The 21,309-nt window shown below is 41.1% G+C and overlaps 1 protein-coding gene across 2 annotated transcripts in view; it reads right to left on the bottom strand.

Annotated features, from left to right (window-relative positions):
• The window catches only part of LOC147305288 (plexin-A1-like), a 317,652-nt gene that overhangs the window by 64,203 nt on the left and 232,140 nt on the right, over positions 1–21,309 (bottom strand). For both annotated transcript variants that reach the window (XM_086277276.1, XM_086277277.1), the window contains exons 13-16: positions 12,514–12,665; positions 10,535–10,655; positions 10,217–10,353; positions 6,702–6,869 (exon numbers count right to left, since the gene is read on the bottom strand). In XM_086277276.1, coding sequence (XP_086133402.1) covers positions 6,702–6,869; positions 10,217–10,353; positions 10,535–10,655; positions 12,514–12,665 — 578 coding nt within the window. The remainder of the gene's footprint in view (positions 1–6,701; positions 6,870–10,216; positions 10,354–10,534; positions 10,656–12,513; positions 12,666–21,309) is intronic.

The raw sequence follows: 21,309 nt of genomic DNA, 5'->3' as shown, positions 1-21,309 counted from the left end.
AAACACAGATATCCACAGGATATTTCTATACCATGGTGAATTCTCTAGTTCAACTAGCCAGTGATAAAAGTAAAAACTTCTCAGGGTCTTTTTGTGTGGCTGGCTTGATGCAGAATCTAATACACCTAATTCTCTCACTCAGAGATTCCCAAGCCTGACTGCTGCCTCTGCTATCTACACCTAAAAGACAAGTGTTTTTCAGATTTACTCTCTGTTGCTTGGGAATATTTGGTGGTATCAACTCTGTCGGGGGAAACTGCTGAGGAAGGGATTTGCTTCATTGCCCCTACACTCTTTTCCCCCTGTTCTTCGATCTTGGAAAGATTTAACCCAAAGAACAACTTGAAACAAAGATATTTTGGTGTGTCTTGATCAGTCACCTTTGCAGACTTATAAGCCCTGGGGTTTTAACAGCAGATGGCCAATAAAACTGTAAGGCTTTCCCTGTTCCTTCTCCCGTTACCCTTGCTATCTTACTGCAAATCTTCCATGATCCAAGGTAACGGTTGGTTTTCACAAATCCAAAGATTTTGTGAGTACTCAAGCTGATGAATTTCTCACAATAAATATCCTTTTGACTTTTTATTATTTGTCAAGAAGAGAAGGAATATATTCACTAATTTTAGCTTTTGACGGCAACTTTAAACTCTATGTGCATGCTAAGCTGACAATCTTTCCCGTCTCTGAACCAGACAACATGCAACATGTGCCATGTCCTGTGTACCCATTAAGGCAGGATCTTGTCTATCTAGATTCTTAGCCATCTAAATCATGGTAGTTTTGAGAGCCTGAAGAGAATGTAACAGGACTTCTTTAGTTTTTTGTTTGCTTTAAGACATTTCCCACTAGATGGAACGTGACTCCTAGAACTTTCTTCTATGCCTACTACAAGGTAATAGGTTTTTATTACCCTGAAGTCTCCACCAGTTGTTTTAGAACTGAAGAAGTCTCTTGAATGAGAGGTGAAGCTCTGAAGGCAGGCTCTTCCTATGTTAGTATGAACAGCAGTTCAGTGAGGGGAAGTTAAGGGCTTCCTGCAGGATTAGACAATTGATCATGGCAGCACATCCACAGGATATAATAAATACCATATAGGCAGACACAAATTCTGTCATAGTATTACAGAATTCACTGAGGCATTGGACAAACCTTAGTCCCTCGCCTCAAGTACTCCTTTGTGACGCTCCACCGTGCGCCAGAGCACATTTCATCTGGTGGGTTACCACATATTAACATTGATTTCTGCAATACCAAGGTGTCTTTTTCATAGTCAGCATTAATCTGACACTTATCCAGAATGACTTGGCGTACAAGCACCAACAGCAGAATGAACAACACGGTGAAAAGAAGCAGAGACAGAACCTGTTAATATCTTAGGAAGAGAGTCTGGCTGGCTAACAAGAGACATTCATCTCTCACTCTAATCCAGCGAGACTTACAATAGCGGCAAACGCTAATGATAGGGTGAGACAGGGAGTAAATGATAAAGGTAGACGTACCATCTCTTGCATTGTAGGTATATAAAAGGCTTCGAGCCTGGCTATTCTTCTCAGCTTCTCAGAGTCTTTTTTTCTTTTTTGGCAGGTTGCCCATTACTCGCTTAGGATACCTGATCTCATCCATTCTTTGGATAACACTATCATGTTTAATACGCGATTATAGGTGTTATAGGAAGCATAAAGCCTCTGACTTGTATTTTGACAGCTGACAAAGGTACCAATATTTTTCTGATTGCTCACACTTTTACAAAGTATACACATTAACTCTTTTTTTTGTAATACAGTATTCGTGTCATTTCTTCTACAGCGCTGTACTCTTCAAGAGCCAAATTCGGTTTAAGTAACTGGAAGCGAGACACTTCAATTCACTATGGATGGGTGCCATGAAACTCTGAAACTCTGCCAGTGTAGTAAAAATTAATTTTGTACAAATCAAGTTTGTTCTGTTGAGCAGAAGAAATTTAAGTAGGAAACTTCCATCTAACCTATTTTAATGATTTTTTTAATCTCCTTCATTCCACTTTGAATAGAAATTAGTTTCTGTGTCACGGCCACGGACTGATCTCTCAGCATATTGGTTTGGACAACTGCTTTACATTTAAATGATTAATGTTGTTGTGTCATATATTAATATATTTTCTATATTATATATTTATTTATGTTTAGCTTAAGACCTCATGAATGCAAGATAGTCCAAAGCATCATAATAATCTGAGGCTCTGAAACACTGTTGCATAAGCAGTGCCCCAGTACCTTCAGTATACATTATATATAACATGGACCACGCTTAGCTAACAGAAGGAACAAGTGACCTGGCATATTATTACTGTGGTATTTACAAGGCAGATGAAGACACCTAAGAAAGGAGCCCAGAGGATATTCAAAGAAGCAGATTTTTTTAATTAGCTGTTAAAGTTTGTGCTACAAATGCAGCACAGGAGCAGACAGACTGCACTTCTTATAACACCGGCTGTCCTCCCCTCTCCTCTGCTGCCGTCCTCTTCAGCTTGATGTGTATTTGCTCTGAATCCTTCTGTCCCTGTTGCTCCTATCTTTGTCTAAGTGAGTCTCTTTAGCTCAGGTACATGCTTCAGGGAACAGACAACAAGACAATCAGAATAAACTCCCACAGGTAGCTTGGGAAATCCAGCTACTGCGGTTAGTCTTTCTCTCTCTTTCTTCATCCTTCTCTTGTTTTCTCTGGACTCCTTTCCTTTTTGACTACTTCTCATTTTCTCTAGCATTTTCTGTCACTGTCGGGCAGTAAGAGGAGGATCGGAACAGTTTTTCAAGATTTTGTTTGTGGAGCAGTAAATGATTAAAAACTTGTTTGCAAGTTGAAACTGAACACTGAAGCACACGTGTAAGGCTCAGTCAAGCTACTCTGTAACGGTAAGTTAACAGAGAGTCAAATAGAGAAATCTGCTGAATTTTATTGTGTTGAACAATCCATTTTTGCTAACCCTCGTATGTTGGGTAAATGTACCTGGAAAAAGTTGCGTTCGTTTACAGCAGACTGCAGTCGATGGTATACATACGCCTCTGTGCACCGTGCATGCACCTCTCAGTAAACTACAGCTTAGTGGTAATTTAGATTCACTAAATCAACCTGCTTCTTCCCTGAAAACTGTGGAAATCTGTTAGTTACCAGACTAATCACAGGATTTTCAGTGCAGCACTGTATACCTCTTTGCTGCTCTTTGCCAGTTTCTCCTAGTGATTGCTAGCAACCTGCAGCAAACACTGGCCAACCAGCTAAGAAATACACATTTCTCTAGCAACCAGTCGTTTGCAGGAAGTCGCCCAACAGTCTCTGTGTGGCTGGAAAAAACTGCAACTGGTAGCAAATGTTACTGACCGATTAAAACACCATACAAACCCAAGAAGAAAAAGTAAAAGCAATTAAAGATCTACTGCTCCTAACTAGTATGTTAGTGTGCACAATCAGTCCTACAAGAGTTTGTAGAAAATAGCAAAATAGCCTCAGGTAGCTTTCAGGATTCTGATTTTCGAGTCCTTCCAACAAGACAGTTGAGCGCTTGCACTTTTGAGAATTCCCAACAAGTGCTCTTCTTGACTTTATACACACAAGTGACATTTAACAAATGCTCACCTCGCAGCCCGGCTGCTGTGCTGGTGGCTTGGCATGGACAAACTTTGCCGTGCTACTTCCTGGTCTGACCTTTTTGCTCGTAATTAAGTTGTTGACTAAGCACACACACGTTTAGCCTTGGCAGCTACCACTTTTCACAGTTACCATGAAGCAGCTATATTGGAGTAGAAGTACTAATCAGTTTTGCTCAAAGGCACACTGGCAGTACTCAATGAAGGAGTGGCAAGCCTCCGAGCCATCTGCTGTATTTACTCTCTGTTTGAGAAAGAAATCTGAATATTTTGTTCCAAAATTGCTTCTCTAACCTCTACCACTACCCAAATAAATCTCCCCCAGTATCCCAGATGAGTACTCCTCATTGATTTATTTTTGAAGTGCTCTGTCTTTGTCCTAAATGGAATATCATCAGCCAAGCACAATGGTAATGCACTCTCTCTCTCTGCACCCCTGCTCTCTTTCTCTTTTCACTCTCTTTTATCCACTCTCGCTATCATCTTCCAAGCACAATGATAATGCTCCCCAGGCATGCATGTAGCCGCACAAAGGCAGACAATAAGGCAGATACGAACGGATATACTATCACATCTTACTGGTTCTTTTTACTTTCTACCTAAAGCGACACGTGATGCCGATCGCTGGCTGAAATTCATCATTCAAATTAAAGCTCCTACTGGTTGGAAGCGCCACACGCACTTTTGTCTATCGCAGTTTGCTTGCTGTTTCCGAGGAGCATGAGTTGTTTTCTGGTTTTCTGAACCAGATGGAGGAGGGATCTGGGGCCAAACATCAGGGACTCTGGGAATCAGCGGGGCGTCTGTGTGTATGTGTGCGCGCACGCCTCTTGTTTGCGTGGGATCATCACTCCTGAGTGAGCTTGCTGAAGTAGAACCCCCGTTTTGAGCTTTTACACACACATTCACAGAGGCACCCTCGCAGTGGGTGGGAAGGGCAGTGATTGGGCCTCAGCTGCTTCCTTGGCTGGCCCTACTGGGCAAAAGGGAACTGGGCAGGATTCATCAACACTTTTCTCTAACAAGCTCTGCATCTATCTCCTACAATCTGCTGATGAGTAACAACAGGGAAGGGAGGAGCACAGAAGGAGCAAGAGGCAAGAACAGGTAAAAAAAAAACAAGGGGTAAAAAAAGAAAAAAGGCATCACTGCTGCCTATTTAAATATCGAAATGAATTTCAATCAAAGAGAATGAGAAAATGTTGCTCTGGACATAAAGGAACAGGGCTTTGACAGGATATGTGAAAGGAAATAAAGTACTACCTTATAAAGTTTAACCACAGCCAAACAACAGGTTATTTTTAACTGACTGGTTTTAACCACACAGCTCTCAGAGTTAAACCGCACAAAAACCCAGTAGGAGCCATTCATCAGTGTGTATTTCGGCTGGCGATAAAAATCGGCACAATATGCTTCCCACATAGGATTAAAAACCTGCGATTAGTCCAAGTAACACCAAACTCAAACAACCTCCCACAGAGGAATAAATCTTAGCTGTAGGGCTGCCACGATTAGTCGACTAGTCACGATTACGTCGACTATCAAAATCGTCGACGACCGATTTAATAGTCGACGCGTCGTTTGAAGCTTTGTAAGATCCAAACAAAAGACACTATCAGAAGTGTGAGATGCTCGAGAATATACTCCGGTGTCCTGTTATATTTTAGATAGCAAGGAGTTTATTAAACTTCACCGAAACAATCTACAAATTTCATTAAAATTTAATAAACTATCATCTTGTCTTTATTTTTAGTTAGCACATACCTTAAAATCTTAAAGCTGTAAGCTAATGATAGTTATATAAGAGCAGATGCCTGCTGGTGCAATAAGCTGTACGCTGTACGTCCAATGGATGCATGATCTGATTAGTCGACTAATCGCAAAAATAATCGGTGACTAGTCGACTATCAAAATAATCATTTGTGGCAGCCCTACTTAGCTGTAATGGAGCTCCAGAAAAACCACAAGGGTGAGAGTGAGTTGTTTCTAGTAGCCTAAGTATCCATCATAAAGCCCAATAAGTGCATGTGTCTGCCCCGTTTGACAGTAAATCTACTTTAATGTGAAATGGTTTGCTTGTGTGCGTCTTCCCCAGTGATGCTGCTGTCATGTTCAGTGCCGAGTAGTGGAGCAGAGTGTTTATTTATTTAGCCGCTGTGTGAAAGGCTGTGGAAATCTGCGCATCGTTTGCATTACTTCTCACTCATCGTTAGCAGATCAGTATTAGATGCCACTTCAATCAACCAATCAAAATCAAGCCATTAATGACCCGCTTTACACGATGAGCTTAAACTCTTCTGTTTTTAGATAAACCGTGCTGCCGCCGCCTCTGCTGCTGCTCATTTCCTCTGCTGAAAACGCCTCACTCGAGCCAGATGAAAAACCTCCGGAGGCACTGTCAATTTACCTCCATCTAAACTAGCTGTCAGAGCTCTCATCCTGCATTTAACTCTGCTCCGACTGCTTCGAGAACACTTCCTCGAATTTGCCAGCGCGATGCTTCTGGAGCACAGGAGTAGTGCAAAAAGCTAGACTGTAATTTCTTTCAGCTGCTAGCTGCTGAGATTATCCAGCCAACATTTATTCGGGATCTGAACTAGACAAAATTCCAGCATGAAAAAATATTTAGGTTCAGTTTTGTGAGCTGTGACCGGCTCCCGGTGCAGACGGCTCCCTGTTATAGTGTTTCATCACTTGGCTCATGCGAGCCCAGCCCAATTTTTACTCTTTAAGTGTACGCGTGTGTGTATGTGTGTGTGTGTGTGGGGGGGGGGGATATGTGTGTATTCACATCATTTATGTTAATGAGAGTGTGGGGAGTGAGTTGGAGGGTGGGGTGGGCTGCTTTTAACTATGTAAAGCACTTTGTGCTACTTTTTTTTTTTGTATGAAAAGTGCTTTATAAATAAAGATTGATTGATTGATTGATTGATTGATTGATTATTATTAATGTCCCCACAGGACCTCTTCAGAACCACTTGGATATATTCTAGGAGCAACATCTTTGTTTCTATCCCTTGAAAAAAAAAATGCTGCTTACTCAAATTGTAAACTTACAAACACAACACATTAGCTTACCTGGCAATGCTCCAGTCAGGTTCAATCTTCAGAACAGTGGGGTCTTCTGTGTAGTTAAACTTGACTTCTGGGTTTCTGAGCTCTGCGTCATCGATGTCCACCAAGACTGGGGCACTGCCCGAGGCCAGTCCAGCTGGTGTAACGCATACTATCTCACGGGCATTCCTCCTGGACAGACAGAAGGAGGAAAAGCTGACGGAAATCGATTCCAGCCCAAGGACAAGTCTCAGCAAAGTAGAGAGCAAATTATATAACTAATGTTAACATGCTCAAATCAAGGGCTGTATTTTCACATTTCCATTTGCCAGGCTCTGAAAAGATAAAACCTATTTCACCAGAAAAGGTAGCAACCCTTCTTCTGACAGAATAAAGTTTCCGATTGCAGGAATTTTCTAATTAATAAAGAATTATTGGACAAGAACACATATAGAGGGAATAAAAGAGAAGTAAAATTAGGTTTGAGAAGGAAAGTATTCACATCTAACAGAGGAAAAATCTTAGCAGCACCCTAGCAAGCAGCTAGAAGTGCCTAATCACTCAGAATTATAGAATAAAGAATTGTAATAATGAAGAGGCAATGATTTCTTTCTTGTGCCAGGACATTTATTTCATACCGAGGTTCGAGCAGAAGAGATGACATATTAAATGACTTTTTCTTGTAATTACCAATGTCTGTCCTGTGAAGCCAATTAATCTCATGCTCTTTAACTCATCTTGTAAACTGCCTGATTAGATCATTCTGCTTATAACTAGAGCACTTCAGCTCACAAAATAAGCCAAGTCCTGCTGTTTGATCAGCTTGAGGGCCTCCTGGAACATACGAATCAGAGTTCACAACTTGAGCTTGTATGTGTGAGGCCAAGACAGAGCAAATGTATAGTTGGAACTATCTGTCGCCACTTACACAACTGGGATTAAAGACCGTTATGTCAGTCTATCAAGTGGCAACCTACAGGGCTAAAAAAAAAAGCTAACACTTAAGTGTCAAAAACGACAGCTCCTTTGAGAATGGCCACTTGAGAAAAGCTCAAAAAGCAGGTCAATCCACATACAGTCACATTACAAAAATGCCTAACTTAACAGCAGAAATTAAATAACTACAGTCTGGATAGAATAAAAATCTTTGTCTCTTTAGCTGATTTGCTAAAGACTGCATGGTTGGTGGGGGTGGTATTAAAGTTATACTTTAATACAAATAACAGACTGAGTGGGCAGGCTGAGTTATAAGTGGTTGCTGAAAGAGTCAGGCTATAGCTGCTAACTGTCTGCTAGGCCTCACCTCACTTAATCTGAGGTGTTTGTATTGTTGGAGCAGTTATTTAACTAATAACATGGCATAGGATGTGGTCTATTATTTTAACAGCCCAGTCGAAAACTTTGTAGTGTGTCTAATTGTAGTGTTTTATTCATATGTTCTGTATGTAGCTTGCTAACATTAGCTAACTTAGCACTCCACCCTCTTATTTATGATACATTTACACTAAAGGATAAACAGTGGCTGTAAACAAAATTATTCCAAACTTGTGCAATGAACTTGTGTTCTTGTTAACTTAGAACAGCTGCTCCAAAGACTGGGACCAGATCTATGAGCACTCGCAGTCAGGTGCTGTTAAAGGTGTTGCACACTCAGCTGATCAGCTGGTTGCCGCAGCTACTTGCAGTCAATCGCCAAATGAAAAAAAAATCAGAATAAAAAAAAGAAATCAATGCAATTACCAGGCAACAAAGGATTTTTCTTAGTCCAGTGTCTTAAAAGGACCTGCCTTCCCGGTACATTTATCGGTAGTGCCACACCAAAACTCCAGGGTCAATTATCCAAGTCAATAAGCAGCAGTAGCACAAAACTTCTTAGTTTCCCCAATTTACTTTGTCATGCCAGCAAACATGTACCTTCATGAAAGCATAACAAGAAGGCCAAAATGTTGGTATGGTTGTTGGCATGACAAAATAAATAGCTGAAAGTGAGATTTGATATTCATAGTCAGAAGAAGGATGCTGTCCTATTTTTACTTTAATATGACCGAGCCGTTAAATATTCTCATTTGTCATTTAAACCCCCCCAAAAAACTACAACTGACGTTTCAAACTGTCTACATGACTACAAAATTCGGTGATGTTATGTATGTCCATCTTTTATATACAGACTGTCTGAAGACAGCATTTAGGTAACTGCAACAACTCTGTGAGTCTTTACCCTTGGTATTTACACTGCTTTATTTTAGTCCTGTTGGAAATACGATCAGATCTTGTGGCTCGCGGAAGTGCAGTTGACTTCAAGCGACAAGGGAAACGATAGCACAGATAATGCCTCCATTCGGGGGGGGATTTTTTCCTTCCTTCTGTGTGGACTGCACTTGTACTTGGGTGCAATCTGATCAACCACCTCCCTCATCCAGATGATACACCCAGATTTAGATTATTATTACTAGATTATTAGTAGATTATGATTATTATTATGTTTAAGACTAACTAAAGCACCTACTTTTTTTACATTTAAAAAATTATCTCAACAATCAATAGTACCAATGACAAACACTACAATCCAAAATATTATTTTAAAGCCAAAATAACATTTTGGATTGCAGCCTCGTGCAGTCCTCAGTAGATACATTATCTAATATGTATTTAGCACAGTTAAGCGGTGGCTGCTTTTGTACAGTACAGTACATGTGTATAAGAAAGTATGTGAGCGCACTTCAGTTTGGTGTTGCAGAATCTATTGTGCCTCTTTATATCTCAGCAGCCACACAGGGAGAGAGAGTATGAGGAAAGAAAAAAAAAGGATAGAGAATCTACGATATCCAGTCTCCTGAGTCCCCCAGCCTGTAACCATAGCAACCCCATTCAGAAAGAACCCATGCCCCAGCAATCTTCACAAGATGCCACAAACACGGTCCCACAGTTAGGGTGTGACAGATAAAGACAGAGTTGAGGTGAGCAAACAGTCGCGGTGAAGTGGAGTCTGCGGGATTACCGTGAGGACGGAAACGACTGGTGTGACATCAAAGCTAGCGTACGCTCGCTTCAATAGAGATTAGCTATTTGAGGCTAATCCATACATTTGACATGCAAGCAACTGTGGTGATAGTTTGGATGTTTTTTTTTTTCTCTCCATGCAGTAGATTAAGGAAAGCCTGCGTGAGAGCAGACAAAGAGGTGCTGAGTGTCTGCGAGCAACAAGCATGCACACACGCTTAATACAACAGACACACACACACACAGAAATAAACCCAGTCTGACATACTGGTTACATGTTTGCACGTGCATGTAATATCTTTATGATAATGCTATTTTTTTCTTTTGCAATACACCACAAAACCAATCTTCAGACAGAGAATCCTTATTTATGCACATATTTCCTTTAAGCTTGATCTGTTTGTTTTTCCCATCATCCTCAGCATTTTCAGCTCTGAGTGTAAATTTATTTTTACCACGTTAAGCATCACTCAGTTTTCCTTAGGGGGTTAGTTTAATACATTTTAAATTTATAGCAACAATAAAAAAAGGAGTCTTACTTTTTGAACTGGCATGGCAGCGGTCCTATGCTGACAGACACGTAGCTGCCCGCATTGAGGTAGCTCCCCTCGATGGTGACACGAGTTCCCCCTGAAATGGGCCCCTGGGACGGCTGGATACGTGTGAAAAAGGGAGTCTGCAAAGAAGAGAGGGAAAAAAATCTATATAAATATTCTAGTTTTTATCAACTTAGTTATGATTTAGTCCACTATGTAATTGTGTTTCAGCAGTGGGAGCGTCTCTTAACTTGTCACGGCCCTCGTGGAGCGGCTAAGATAACACAAGAGTTATTGAAGTCTCCTCGCCGGGATCCTTACCACAAAGGTGAACGGCCGCGGCGACAGGGCTCTGTAGTCGTTGACGCAGTCTCTCACACACACCTCCACCTGAGCCTCTTGGACCCTGTAGCCGGTTGCGTCGTTCAGCAGACACACTATTCTGTTCACAGAGAGAGAAGTTGAAGCAGATGCTTCTTTATTCCTCATTTTGTCACATATTTACAGTATGTAGTGCAGTGCAGTGCAAAAACAAGTGAATGGTCAGTCACGTGGTCACAGTAGGCTTTATGCAGACACCAAAATGCTTCAGACAATAGATCTCAATCTACAGTTCAGGAGTGGTGAAAGACAGTAAAAAAAAAAAAAAAAGGGAAAAATGTATCTGACTAGGGAGTGGTGCAGAGATGTCAGGAATAATATGTAGAATAACTGATGTGTGTGTAATATTTGAATAGAGATGCCCTCTATCTCAACATGCATCATTTCCCAACTAACTGCACTTCAGAGAGACTGTTTGATCTGCGTGAACTCAATTCCTCAGCCGTGTAGGACCCTGCAGAGGAGTAAATGTCAGTATAGAGGGATGAGAAAAATAAAGGAAAAAGCATATGTAGAGAGTAATGGAGAGGAACGACAGATGGAATTTACAAACGCACAAAAAAAGAAAGCCTGATGTCACTATCTTTTCAGCTGCTGAACGCGGATGCACCTATACACAAACGTGTTCTGGTTGACATTTTTTCCTGTCCTTTGATTGGGCAGGATCAGAGAGGCACAAGCTGCAGCTTCCTCTTTGTGCGTGTCCTTGGAATTATGTTTGATTCTGTGAGAGAGGCATTTAGGTCATCCGCATGCTGCAAATGTATTGATCTGTCTTTGTAGGCTTTGTGAGCTTAGATGCACTATATTGCCAAAAGTATTCACTGGTCTGCTTTCGCACACATATGAACTTGAGCTACATTCCATTCTTAATCCACAGGGTTTAATATGATGTTGTCCCACTATTTGCAGCTATAGCAGCTTTGTGTTGTCTGGGAAGGCTTGCAGTCTCTGCTCTAATTTATCCCAAAAATGTTACATTGAGTTGAGGTCAGGAGTCTGTGCAGGCCAGTCACGTTCTTCCACACTAAACTCGCTCATCCATGTTTTTATGGCCTTTGCTTTTTGCGCTGGCAGCAGTCACGTCGGAACAAGAAAGGGCCATCCCCAAACTGTTCTCACAAAGTTGGGAGCATCAAATTGTCCAAAATGTCTTGGTATGCTGAAGCATGAAGCGTTCCTTTCACTGGAACTAAGGAGAAGAGCCTAACTCCTGAAAAACAAACCCACATCATAATCTAACCCCCCTTCCATCAAACTCTACACTTGCTACAATGCAGTCAGACAAGTACTGTTCTCCTGGCATCCACCAAACCCAGAATCATCCATCAGATTGCCAGACAGAGAAGCGTGATTCATCATGTCGCCAGTACTCTAGAGTTCAGTGGTGCCGTGCTTTACACCACTGCATCTGATGCTTTGCTTGCTGCACAGCCCCGGAAACCCACTCCATGAAGCTCTGTGTGCGCTGTTCCTGAGCTGATCTGAAGGCCACATGAAGTTTGGAGGTCTATAGTGATTGACTCTGCAGAAAGTTTGCGACTTCCATTCCTCAGCATCTGCTGCCTCTGTTCTGTGATTTTACCTGACCTAGCACGTGGCTAAGTTGCTGTCATTCTCAGTCACATCCACCACCACTAACAGCTGGAATATGTTAGTAATGAAGAAATTTGACGATTGGACTTGTTGCACAGGTGCTGTCCCCTCATGGTACTACGCTGGAGCTCACTGAGCTCCTGAGAGCGACACATTCTTTCACACATGTTTGTAGAAGCAGTCTGCATGCCTGGTGCTTGATTTTACACTATGGTCATGAATACTTTTGGCAATATATTGTACATGTATGCCTTTTTACACCTATTTTTGTCTGATTGCGTATGCATGGTTACCGTGTGTGTGCATTCTGCCTCTCAACTTACCTTTCGGCACTCACGTACTCGTCTTCAACGGGAACACAGGGCACCTTCCCCAATTTGACGCCCGTCTGGATGTCTCTGAATTGCAGACCCAGGTTTTCCCCCCAGATGGTCACCCTGGTTCCGCCTTGTCGAGGCCCCGTCTCAGGGAATAACTGCACAGACAAGACCATGGGGGACAGATATCAGAAAGGATGAAGTGATTCTTTTTTTGTTTCTCTCTATTCTACATTTGTCCCTAAAATGGTCCTCTAAGACAACATCAGGGCATAAGTGGATATGAAAAACTCCCCCACAAATATGTGCACACTTTAAACTGAGTCATCCACATCTGTGGATTTAGTTTTGATGAAGAAGAATCACCCTTTTGGCTTTGAAAAGCACAGAAAATTTGTTAAATAGAGGGCATAAAACCCATAAACACCGGTATACAGAAGCAAACCAGCATCATCTCTGCTTAATTGAAACTTATTATGGCTGCTTGGCTGCGTCCACGGGGCTGCGGCAGTGTAACGCTCAGTCGCATAGACGAACCGTAATGTGATTTATCTAGCCAGATTATGGCGCGTAACGGGGACAGGTGTGGTGTGACAAAACAAATATGGTGACTGATGGACGGCAGTTGTCACCGACACACACACTCACACACATCAGTAGCAGACACGCACACGCAAACCTAATCCCTAACAAGCATCACGAGGTAATTATGTGTAATCTGTCCATTGCCCGGTTCTCCTGCAGTGCTTGGCTGAGCACATAGCGCGGTGTGGAAAAGCAAACTCAGGGTACGTCATGGCTGCACGGCATTATTATACTACATACAGTAGCCGACAGCAGACCTTGACAAATGGAGATTTTAGCAGCGTGGGGGATGAACAATTTGTCTTCCCAGACATTTAAGATTTAATTCTAAATGTTTACATGGAGCAAATCAACTGAGATCTAAATCCTTTCTCGCACCGTTCTTCAGAAAGAAAGAAAAAAATCAGCAAATGAAAATCAAAGGCAGAACAGCTGGAGTTTAAATGCCTTGCTCAAAGGTAGCATTCTAATTATTGATGCAGGGAATTCTTTCACATTCTGTACAGTTAATGTTACTAAATTGTTCAGGGCTTGCATTAAACAACACCCAGAGAGTGAGTTGCCTTAGCAGTGGTCTGCAGTCCTGGAACGCTTCTTGTTTAATATGGACTGAGGTAATGTGGTCATCAAACTGGCCTGTGGTCATCTTCCACTCAAAAGTGAAATTTCTGTGGTATAGCAATGCATTAGTGTAAACATGAGGGCTCCACAACATTTACACGATTTGGAAAAATACATGTTGTCATCCAGACATCTCGTTCAGGAAACGCCTGGGTTATTTCATGAAGACGCTGCCAAACCTGTGTGCCTGTGACCTGTCACCGCATAAAATCCATTCCATATTATGAAATAAAATAAATAAAACATGGGGCGCACTGAACTGTTGAGCAGCTGAGCTGATGTCCTACACAAAGAAAGAATATAAAAATACATTCCATGTCTAAAACTACCACGGTTGGTGTCCACAGTTCCCAAAAACGTACATATAGCTGTTAAATGAGATGATGCAGCTTTTTAAGGCAAGGCAAGGCAAGTTTATTTGTATAGCACAATTCAACAACAAGGTGATTCAAAGTGCTTTACAGAGACATTAGAAACAAGAACAAATAAAAAGCATGATAAACTAGCAAATAAACTAACTAACTAATTAACAAACAAACAAACAACAGTATATAAAATCAAAACAGATAAAATCAGTAGTTAAATGTAAGTTTTGAAATTTAAGCTTAAAGTGTGGATTTGGTGCTTTATTCAAATGCAGCTGAGAACAGGTGAGTCTTCAACCTGGATTTAAATAAACTGAGTGTTTCAGCTGATCTGAGGCTTTCTGGGAGTTTGTTCCAGATATAAGGAGCATAAAAGCTGAATGCAGCTTCTCCGTGTCTGGTTCTGACTCTGGGAACTGATAAAAGACCGGATCCAGATGACCTGAGGGATCTGGATGGTTCATACTGGGTCAGGAGGTCATTGATGTATTTTGGTCCTAAACCATTCAGAGCTTTATAGACCAGCATCAGAACTTTAAAGTCTATCCTCTGACGGACAGGCAGCCAGTGTAAAGACCTCAGAGCTGGACTGATGTGGTCCACTTTTTTGGTCTTAGTGAGGACTCGAGCAGCAGAGTTCTGAATGAGCTGTAGTTGTCTGACTGATTTTTTAGGTAGACCTGTAAAGATGCTGTTACAGTAATCAAGCCTACTAAAGATGAATGCATGGACTAGTTTTTCCAGGTCCTGTTGAGACATCAGATCTTTTATCCTTGATATATTCTTGAGGTGATAGTAAGCTGACTTTGTTATTGTCTTAATGTGTTTTTCTAAGTTTAGGTCTGCATCCATCACTACACCCAAATTTCTCGCCTGGTTTGTGGTTTTTAGATGTATAGATTGAAGTTCTCTGGTGACCTGTAATCGTTTTTCTTTAATCGTTTCTTTCTTTAACATGTGTTGCTTGTGTCGATCTCTTAGTTTTAAAATCTGACATACTCTTTTTTAACTAGAAACATTTAAAGTTTTGCATATGATTTTTAACTTATCACATTCTGGCTTTCCCCCAACATTTTAAAAGCCTTTCATCTTTTTTTTTAAGCTAATTTAATTACCTATTGACTCTTTTAAATTAAAGCTAACAGATGAAAGATAAGCAGGCAAGCCACACTTTGGAACCAAAAGGAAAAATCACAATACCATTGGCAGTGTTATTCTATAATATAAAGACACATATTCACAATGCGTAAACACACCATCACCAAAAAACATACATTTGTTGCAACTGAGATCCCGTGTTTTAGAGAAATAAACATTGCATTGACAGAATGCATCTTTATGATGACCAGAAACGGGATGATTGCATGTTTGGGTTTGTAAATGGATCCTCTACATGCTGCGAGAAAGAAAAAAAAAGTAAACTGAGGGAGTAAGAAAGAGAATATTCTCGCTGCTTACTATTTGGAAGCTTACTCATGCTGGAACCTCAGGCGCCAGCGGAGCCTCGGCACCACAAACACGAGAGCTGGTAAACACTGACCAGAGTGAGTAGCCATCAAGCTCCAGGGTATGATATGGACAACAGATGCCGGGGTGTGGAAATGGGCCTTCAGATGGTTTTGGAAGAATGGAGCTATGATACCACAAAACACAATATCAGCTAGCCACCCAGCCCTGGGATATAAACACTGGCAGGGCCACAGACAGAGAAGCAACAGAGAGAAAGAAAGAAGAGTGCTTTTAAAGGGATTTCCACCATTATGTGGGGGTGGTATTCAGAAAGGGACCAGTGATGACTATGGGGCCATATACTATGACACCGTAAACACACATAATGGTCATAATGGCCATGGCAAAAACCTTGCATGGGAACATAATTTTAACTAATAGTATCCAAGAAAGTGGTGTTCCCCCAGAATTTTCTATCTGTTTGTCTGAATTCCTCTAAAATACAGCTTTTATATGTAATAACACCTAAAGTGAAGGTGGACAGACATTCACAGTACTAGAGTACGGACTTGAGTAAGAGACGCAGAGGGGGTTAGAGATAGAGCAAATCACAGCAGCTTATGCACCAATTCTGAACAATTTGCAACCACAATAGTGTAGCTGTATCTTGTAGAGGCTAATATGTATATATGTTTCTATGTTTCCATGTGTAGCTTTATTAGTAAAGGCACTGATAGTGACGAGAACTTAAGTGAAACTTTAACCCAACTCGTCTTGGAGTTAGGAGAGAGTGTTAGGGAATCTGCATACACTGAGCTTGATGAGTTCCTCAGAAAGGAAAACATCAACAAAGCCACGAAACTGGTATAACCAGCTGTATGTAAAGCAGTGGACCAATATTGGACCGATTGTTCCATGACTTATATTCTACCATAGGCCTCTGTCGCACCGGCCTAGAGAGGGTTTGGCGACAAGCTGGGAAAGTCTCGCTGTTAGGGAAAACTATATTCCCCAACTGGTTGGCAAGTCGTTGCTGGTTGTTGCTAGGTGAAATCAGTTGCAAGTTGCACTTCCCGTGGAGTCACTTAGAGTCTGGTCTCTAAGCCTGAGTGAATTGGGCTTTAGCCATTAATTCATAGCAATTGCCAGTAACCACCTGCCAATCGTTCTGGGAAAAGAGATTCTACCCTAGCAACTGGTAGTTGCCAGATGGTCACGACTGGTCTCTACGGCTGTGTGACTGGGACCATAGGTGCTTCATAGAACAGACTTCAGTAAGTTCAGGAGTTTTGCCTCAGATGAACTATATTAGGATATGTATATGAGTACTATACCTTTAAGCTAGTATAAATGAAAGAATGCAGTGGATCTTATATTTATTTAGTTGTCCACTTTTATAAAAATTTCCTCTGACATGGAAGAATGAATTTCTATTGGAAGCTCTGAAAATATCTTGAAAGTATAAAAGTGTGGCAACACATAAAATGATAACCAGTGCTCAGTGAGCCTCTGGGCATGCAGAGACGCCACAGTGTGGAAATGGGACCTCAGGCAGATTTGGACTCATGTTTGCAGTGATTTGACACAACACGACTACATTCAGAGGCACATAACCACCGGTCCCTGGGTTATGTAAAGCACAGACACCCCGAAGTTGAAAACGGACCTCAGGCGTTTTGGATTCTTTAAGAAAGTAATCTGATATAACAGAACTACATTTGTGCTGTAACACACAAGCCTTAAGTCATAACTGCAAAAGACTAGCAGATGTAATTGTTCCACATGAGAAACCAGACTGAGGTTTGACTGAGATCGAGGAACACAAACACTAGAGGATGCATACTACTAAAACATAGAGTCTGCCAGCTTCTAACCACTAACCACTGAATGCTGGAGTTGGTCAGCTAATAGTCTAACATTCAATCTGAACAGCTTTGCTATGTCCCCATTATGCAGTCTGACATTGTTTCATACTGTTTGAATTTTCTCTGACTCTGAGTGGCAGCTTTGAATGGGAATGTGGAATTTGAGTTTTGACAATGATGAAAAGCATCACAGCTAGTAAAGAACCATTGCATTAGACCATTATATTGCACTGTTGGTCATATAACATATTATATACTGTAACATGGATGGAAAACAATCTACTAAATCTTATTGCACATTTTTCTTCTTTTGCTTGGCCACTTCTTTTAAGTACCACTGAGCGGGAATCACTTGGTGGTAAAGTACTGGGGCATCACTCTGTGGTGATGTGACCTTTTATATTACAGGCCTAACCACAGTGTAGCCACATCAAATCATCAGTATTACAGCAGTGGTTTCCTCGTAGTCTGTCATCCGGCATCTACAAACATTTTATTTGCGGGCACAATCCTGCTGTGGACTGAATGGTAACCAATAGCACATGGGAGCCATGGAAGGGCAGATAGAAACTGGGAAAGGTATTTATGTGGTCAGAAAATGGTTCGAGAGTTCTGCTAACTAAACTGTCTGAGACAAATGTTATTGAAACATTTATCATTGTTCAGCGCTTTCAAAGAGAATATGAATTGTGTTCAGATTCAGATCACAATAACATTAAAAGGCTTTTATTTTCAGGGGCATCACCTTTATATTGAGAGACTTTGAACACTTACCTGGTGGTACTATGAAGATGCACCAAAACACCTGCCGTAAATAGTGAAAGCAGTGTTGGTTTGGAAAGACTGATTTCGACAATAAAGTGTTATTTTAAAATGACAGTGTGACAAGATTAGTGTTTATAATCACAGACACTAAGAAACTGCTTGGCATTAAAATGCAAACATATAAAAACCTATTTTTAACCCACAACTGCATGAAGTTCGTGAAGCTTTGAAAGTTTAAAACGCAGCTTTTGCTGTGTGTCCAATTTAACCCTTTAATATCTTGGCTATTTTTTGAAATTCCCACCTCGACAAATACAAAACTGAGCCACTGTTGAGTCAAAAATCGAATCTTAATTTTAAGATTAGACTTAACTAACTGTTACGGGGTCATTGGATCAGATTGGGTTTGCCGTGTAATCTCGCCCTTCGGTGATCTGGGACATCGCAGAATACATGCTGTCATGCCGGCCATGCTTGTTGTCTTTTTTGAGATCTTGCAGTTCCAGCAAGAGAATGTAAACAGATGCAACAAAGTATTTTGCCAGACCAGAAGAGAAAACAAGAGACGGAGCTAAGCACGGCTTTTTGCACAGACCATCACTGTTCTAATCTAATGAGCTTCATGTTGTATTGCAAAGAAAATATATATTTTCTTACTTCCTTTATGTCTATTTATTAGGTTTTGTTGCACTGATGTAACCGGAGCCTTGTCGTCTCGTCTCTCTATATGCTGCACTGGATATAGCAGAGATGACAATAAGAAGTTTACTTTGACTTTGATGTTATTAATGTATTTTTTCTTGTCACCTCCGGCTGAAAACAGCTAAATAAAAGGACAGTGATCACAAAAACGTCATAGTGTTATCCTTAGTTATGCTGCAATAGGTGTAGGCTGCCGGGGGATTCTCATGATGCACTGAGCATTTCTTCTTCAGTCACCTTTCTCAATCACTATGTGTTAATAGACCTCTCTCCATTGAATCATACTTCCACAGCATGTCTTTTGTTCTGTCTTCCTTCTCTCACCCCAACCGGTTGTAGCAGATGGCTGCCCCACCCCCCCGAGCCTGGTTGTGCCGGAGGTTTCTTTCTGTTAAAAGGGAGTTTGTCCTTCCTACTGTTGCCAAAGTCGTTGCTCATCTTTGGGATTGTTGGGTTTTTCTCTGTATAGGGAGTGCAGAATTATTAGGCAAGTTGTATTTTTGAGGAATAATTTTATTATTGAACAACAACCATGTTCTCAATGAACCCAAAAAACTCATTAATATCAAAGCTGAATGTTTTTGGAAGTAGTTTTTAGTTTGTTTTTAGTTTTAGCTATTTTAGGGGGATATCTGTGTGTTCAGGTGACTATTACTGTGCATAATTATTAGGCAACTTAACAAAAAACAAATATATACCCATTTCAATTATTTATTTTTACCAGTGAAACCAATATAACATCTCCACATTCACAAATATACATTTCTGACATTCAAAAACAAAACAAAAACAAATCAGCAACCAATATAGCCACCTTTCTTTGCAAGGACACTCAAAAGCCTGCCATCCATGGATTCTGTCAGTGTTTTGATCTGTTCACCATCAACGTTGCGTGCAGCAGCAACCACAGCCTCCCAGACACTGTTCAGAGAGGTGTACTGTTTTCCCTCCTTGTAAATCTCACATTTGATGATGGACCACAGGTTCTCAATGGGGTTCAGATCAGGTGAACAAGGAGGCCATGTCATTAGTTTTTCTTCTTTTATACCCTTTCTTGCCAGCCATGCTGTGGAGTACTTGGACGCGTGTGATGGAGCATTGTCCTGCATGAAAATCATGTTTTTCTTGAAGGATGCAGACTTCTTCCTGTACCACTGCTTGAAGAAGGGGTCTTCCAGAAACTGGCAGTAGGACTGGGAGTTGAGCTTGACTCCATCCTCAACCCGAAAAGGCCCCACAAGCTCATCTTTGATGATACCAGCCCAAACCAGTACTCCACCTCCACCTTGCTGGCGTCTGAGTCGGACTGGAGCTCTCTGCCCTTTACCAATCCAGCCACGGGCCCATCCATCTGGCCCATCAAGACTCACTCTCATTTCATCAGTCCATAAAACCTTAGAAAAACCAGTCTTGAGATATTTCTTGGCCCAGTCTTGACGTTTCCGCTTGTGTGTCTTGTTCAGTGGTGGTCGTCTTTCAGCCTTTCTTACCTTGGCCATGTCTCTGAGTATTGCACACCTTGTGCTTTTGGGCACTCCAGTGATGTTGCAGCTCTGAAATATGGCCAAACTGGTGGCAAGTGGCATCTTGGCAGCTGCACGCTTGACTTTTCTCAGTTCATGGGCAGTTATTTTGCGCCTTGGTTTTTCCACACGCTTCTTGCGACCCTGTTGACTATTTTGAATGAAACGCTTGATTGTTCGATGATCACTCTTCAGAAGCTTTGCAATTTTGAGACTGCTGCATCCCTCTGCAAGTTGTCTCACTATTTTTGACTTTTCTGAGCCTGTCAAGTCCTTCTTTTGACCCATTTTGCCAAAGGAAAGGACGTTGCCTAATAATTATGCACACCTGATATAGGGTGTTGATGTCATTAGACCACACCCCTTCTCATTACAGAGATGCACATCACCTAATATGCTTAATTGGTAGTAGGCTTTCGAGCCTATACAGCTTGGAGTAAGACAACATGCATGAAGAGGATGATGTGGACAAAATACTCATTTGCCTAATAATTCTGCACTCCCTGTATGTATTATTGTAGGGTCTACAATATAAAGCGCCTTGAGGCAAATGTTGTTGTGATTCGGTGCTGTATAAATAAAACTGAATTGAACTGAGTAGAGACCAATGAACCTGTTTGACATTAAAATTATTATGACCAAAAACTTAAATCCTCTATTTATTGAAGCTTCAAGTAAGAACGGCCTGTCCACATAGCCTATTTTCACTGACAAATGTAACAATCAACTGTCATATATTCAACACTGCACGGTTTAGCTAGTGAGCCACTTTTTGCCAATGTGTTAATTACACTATTCAAGTCAACAAAATGACTTTCACTGAGCAGAAGTAGGAATTACAATAACAGATACACCTGAAAAAAAACAAAACAAAAAAAACAGAGACTCTAAAGTTATCACCCATGTTAAAAGTAATATCTGCTACAG

Source organism: Aulonocara sp. 'chitande type north' Nkhata Bay, linkage group LG20 (assembly GCF_057382095.1).
Source record: "Aulonocara sp. 'chitande type north' Nkhata Bay isolate Kocher_YH1m ecotype deep benthic linkage group LG20, A_spYH_male_GT1.1, whole genome shotgun sequence".
In the NCBI taxonomy this organism is placed as follows: Eukaryota; Metazoa; Chordata; class Actinopteri; order Cichliformes; family Cichlidae; genus Aulonocara; species Aulonocara sp. 'chitande type north' Nkhata Bay.
This window is presented reverse-complemented; position numbering and strand designations above follow the sequence as displayed.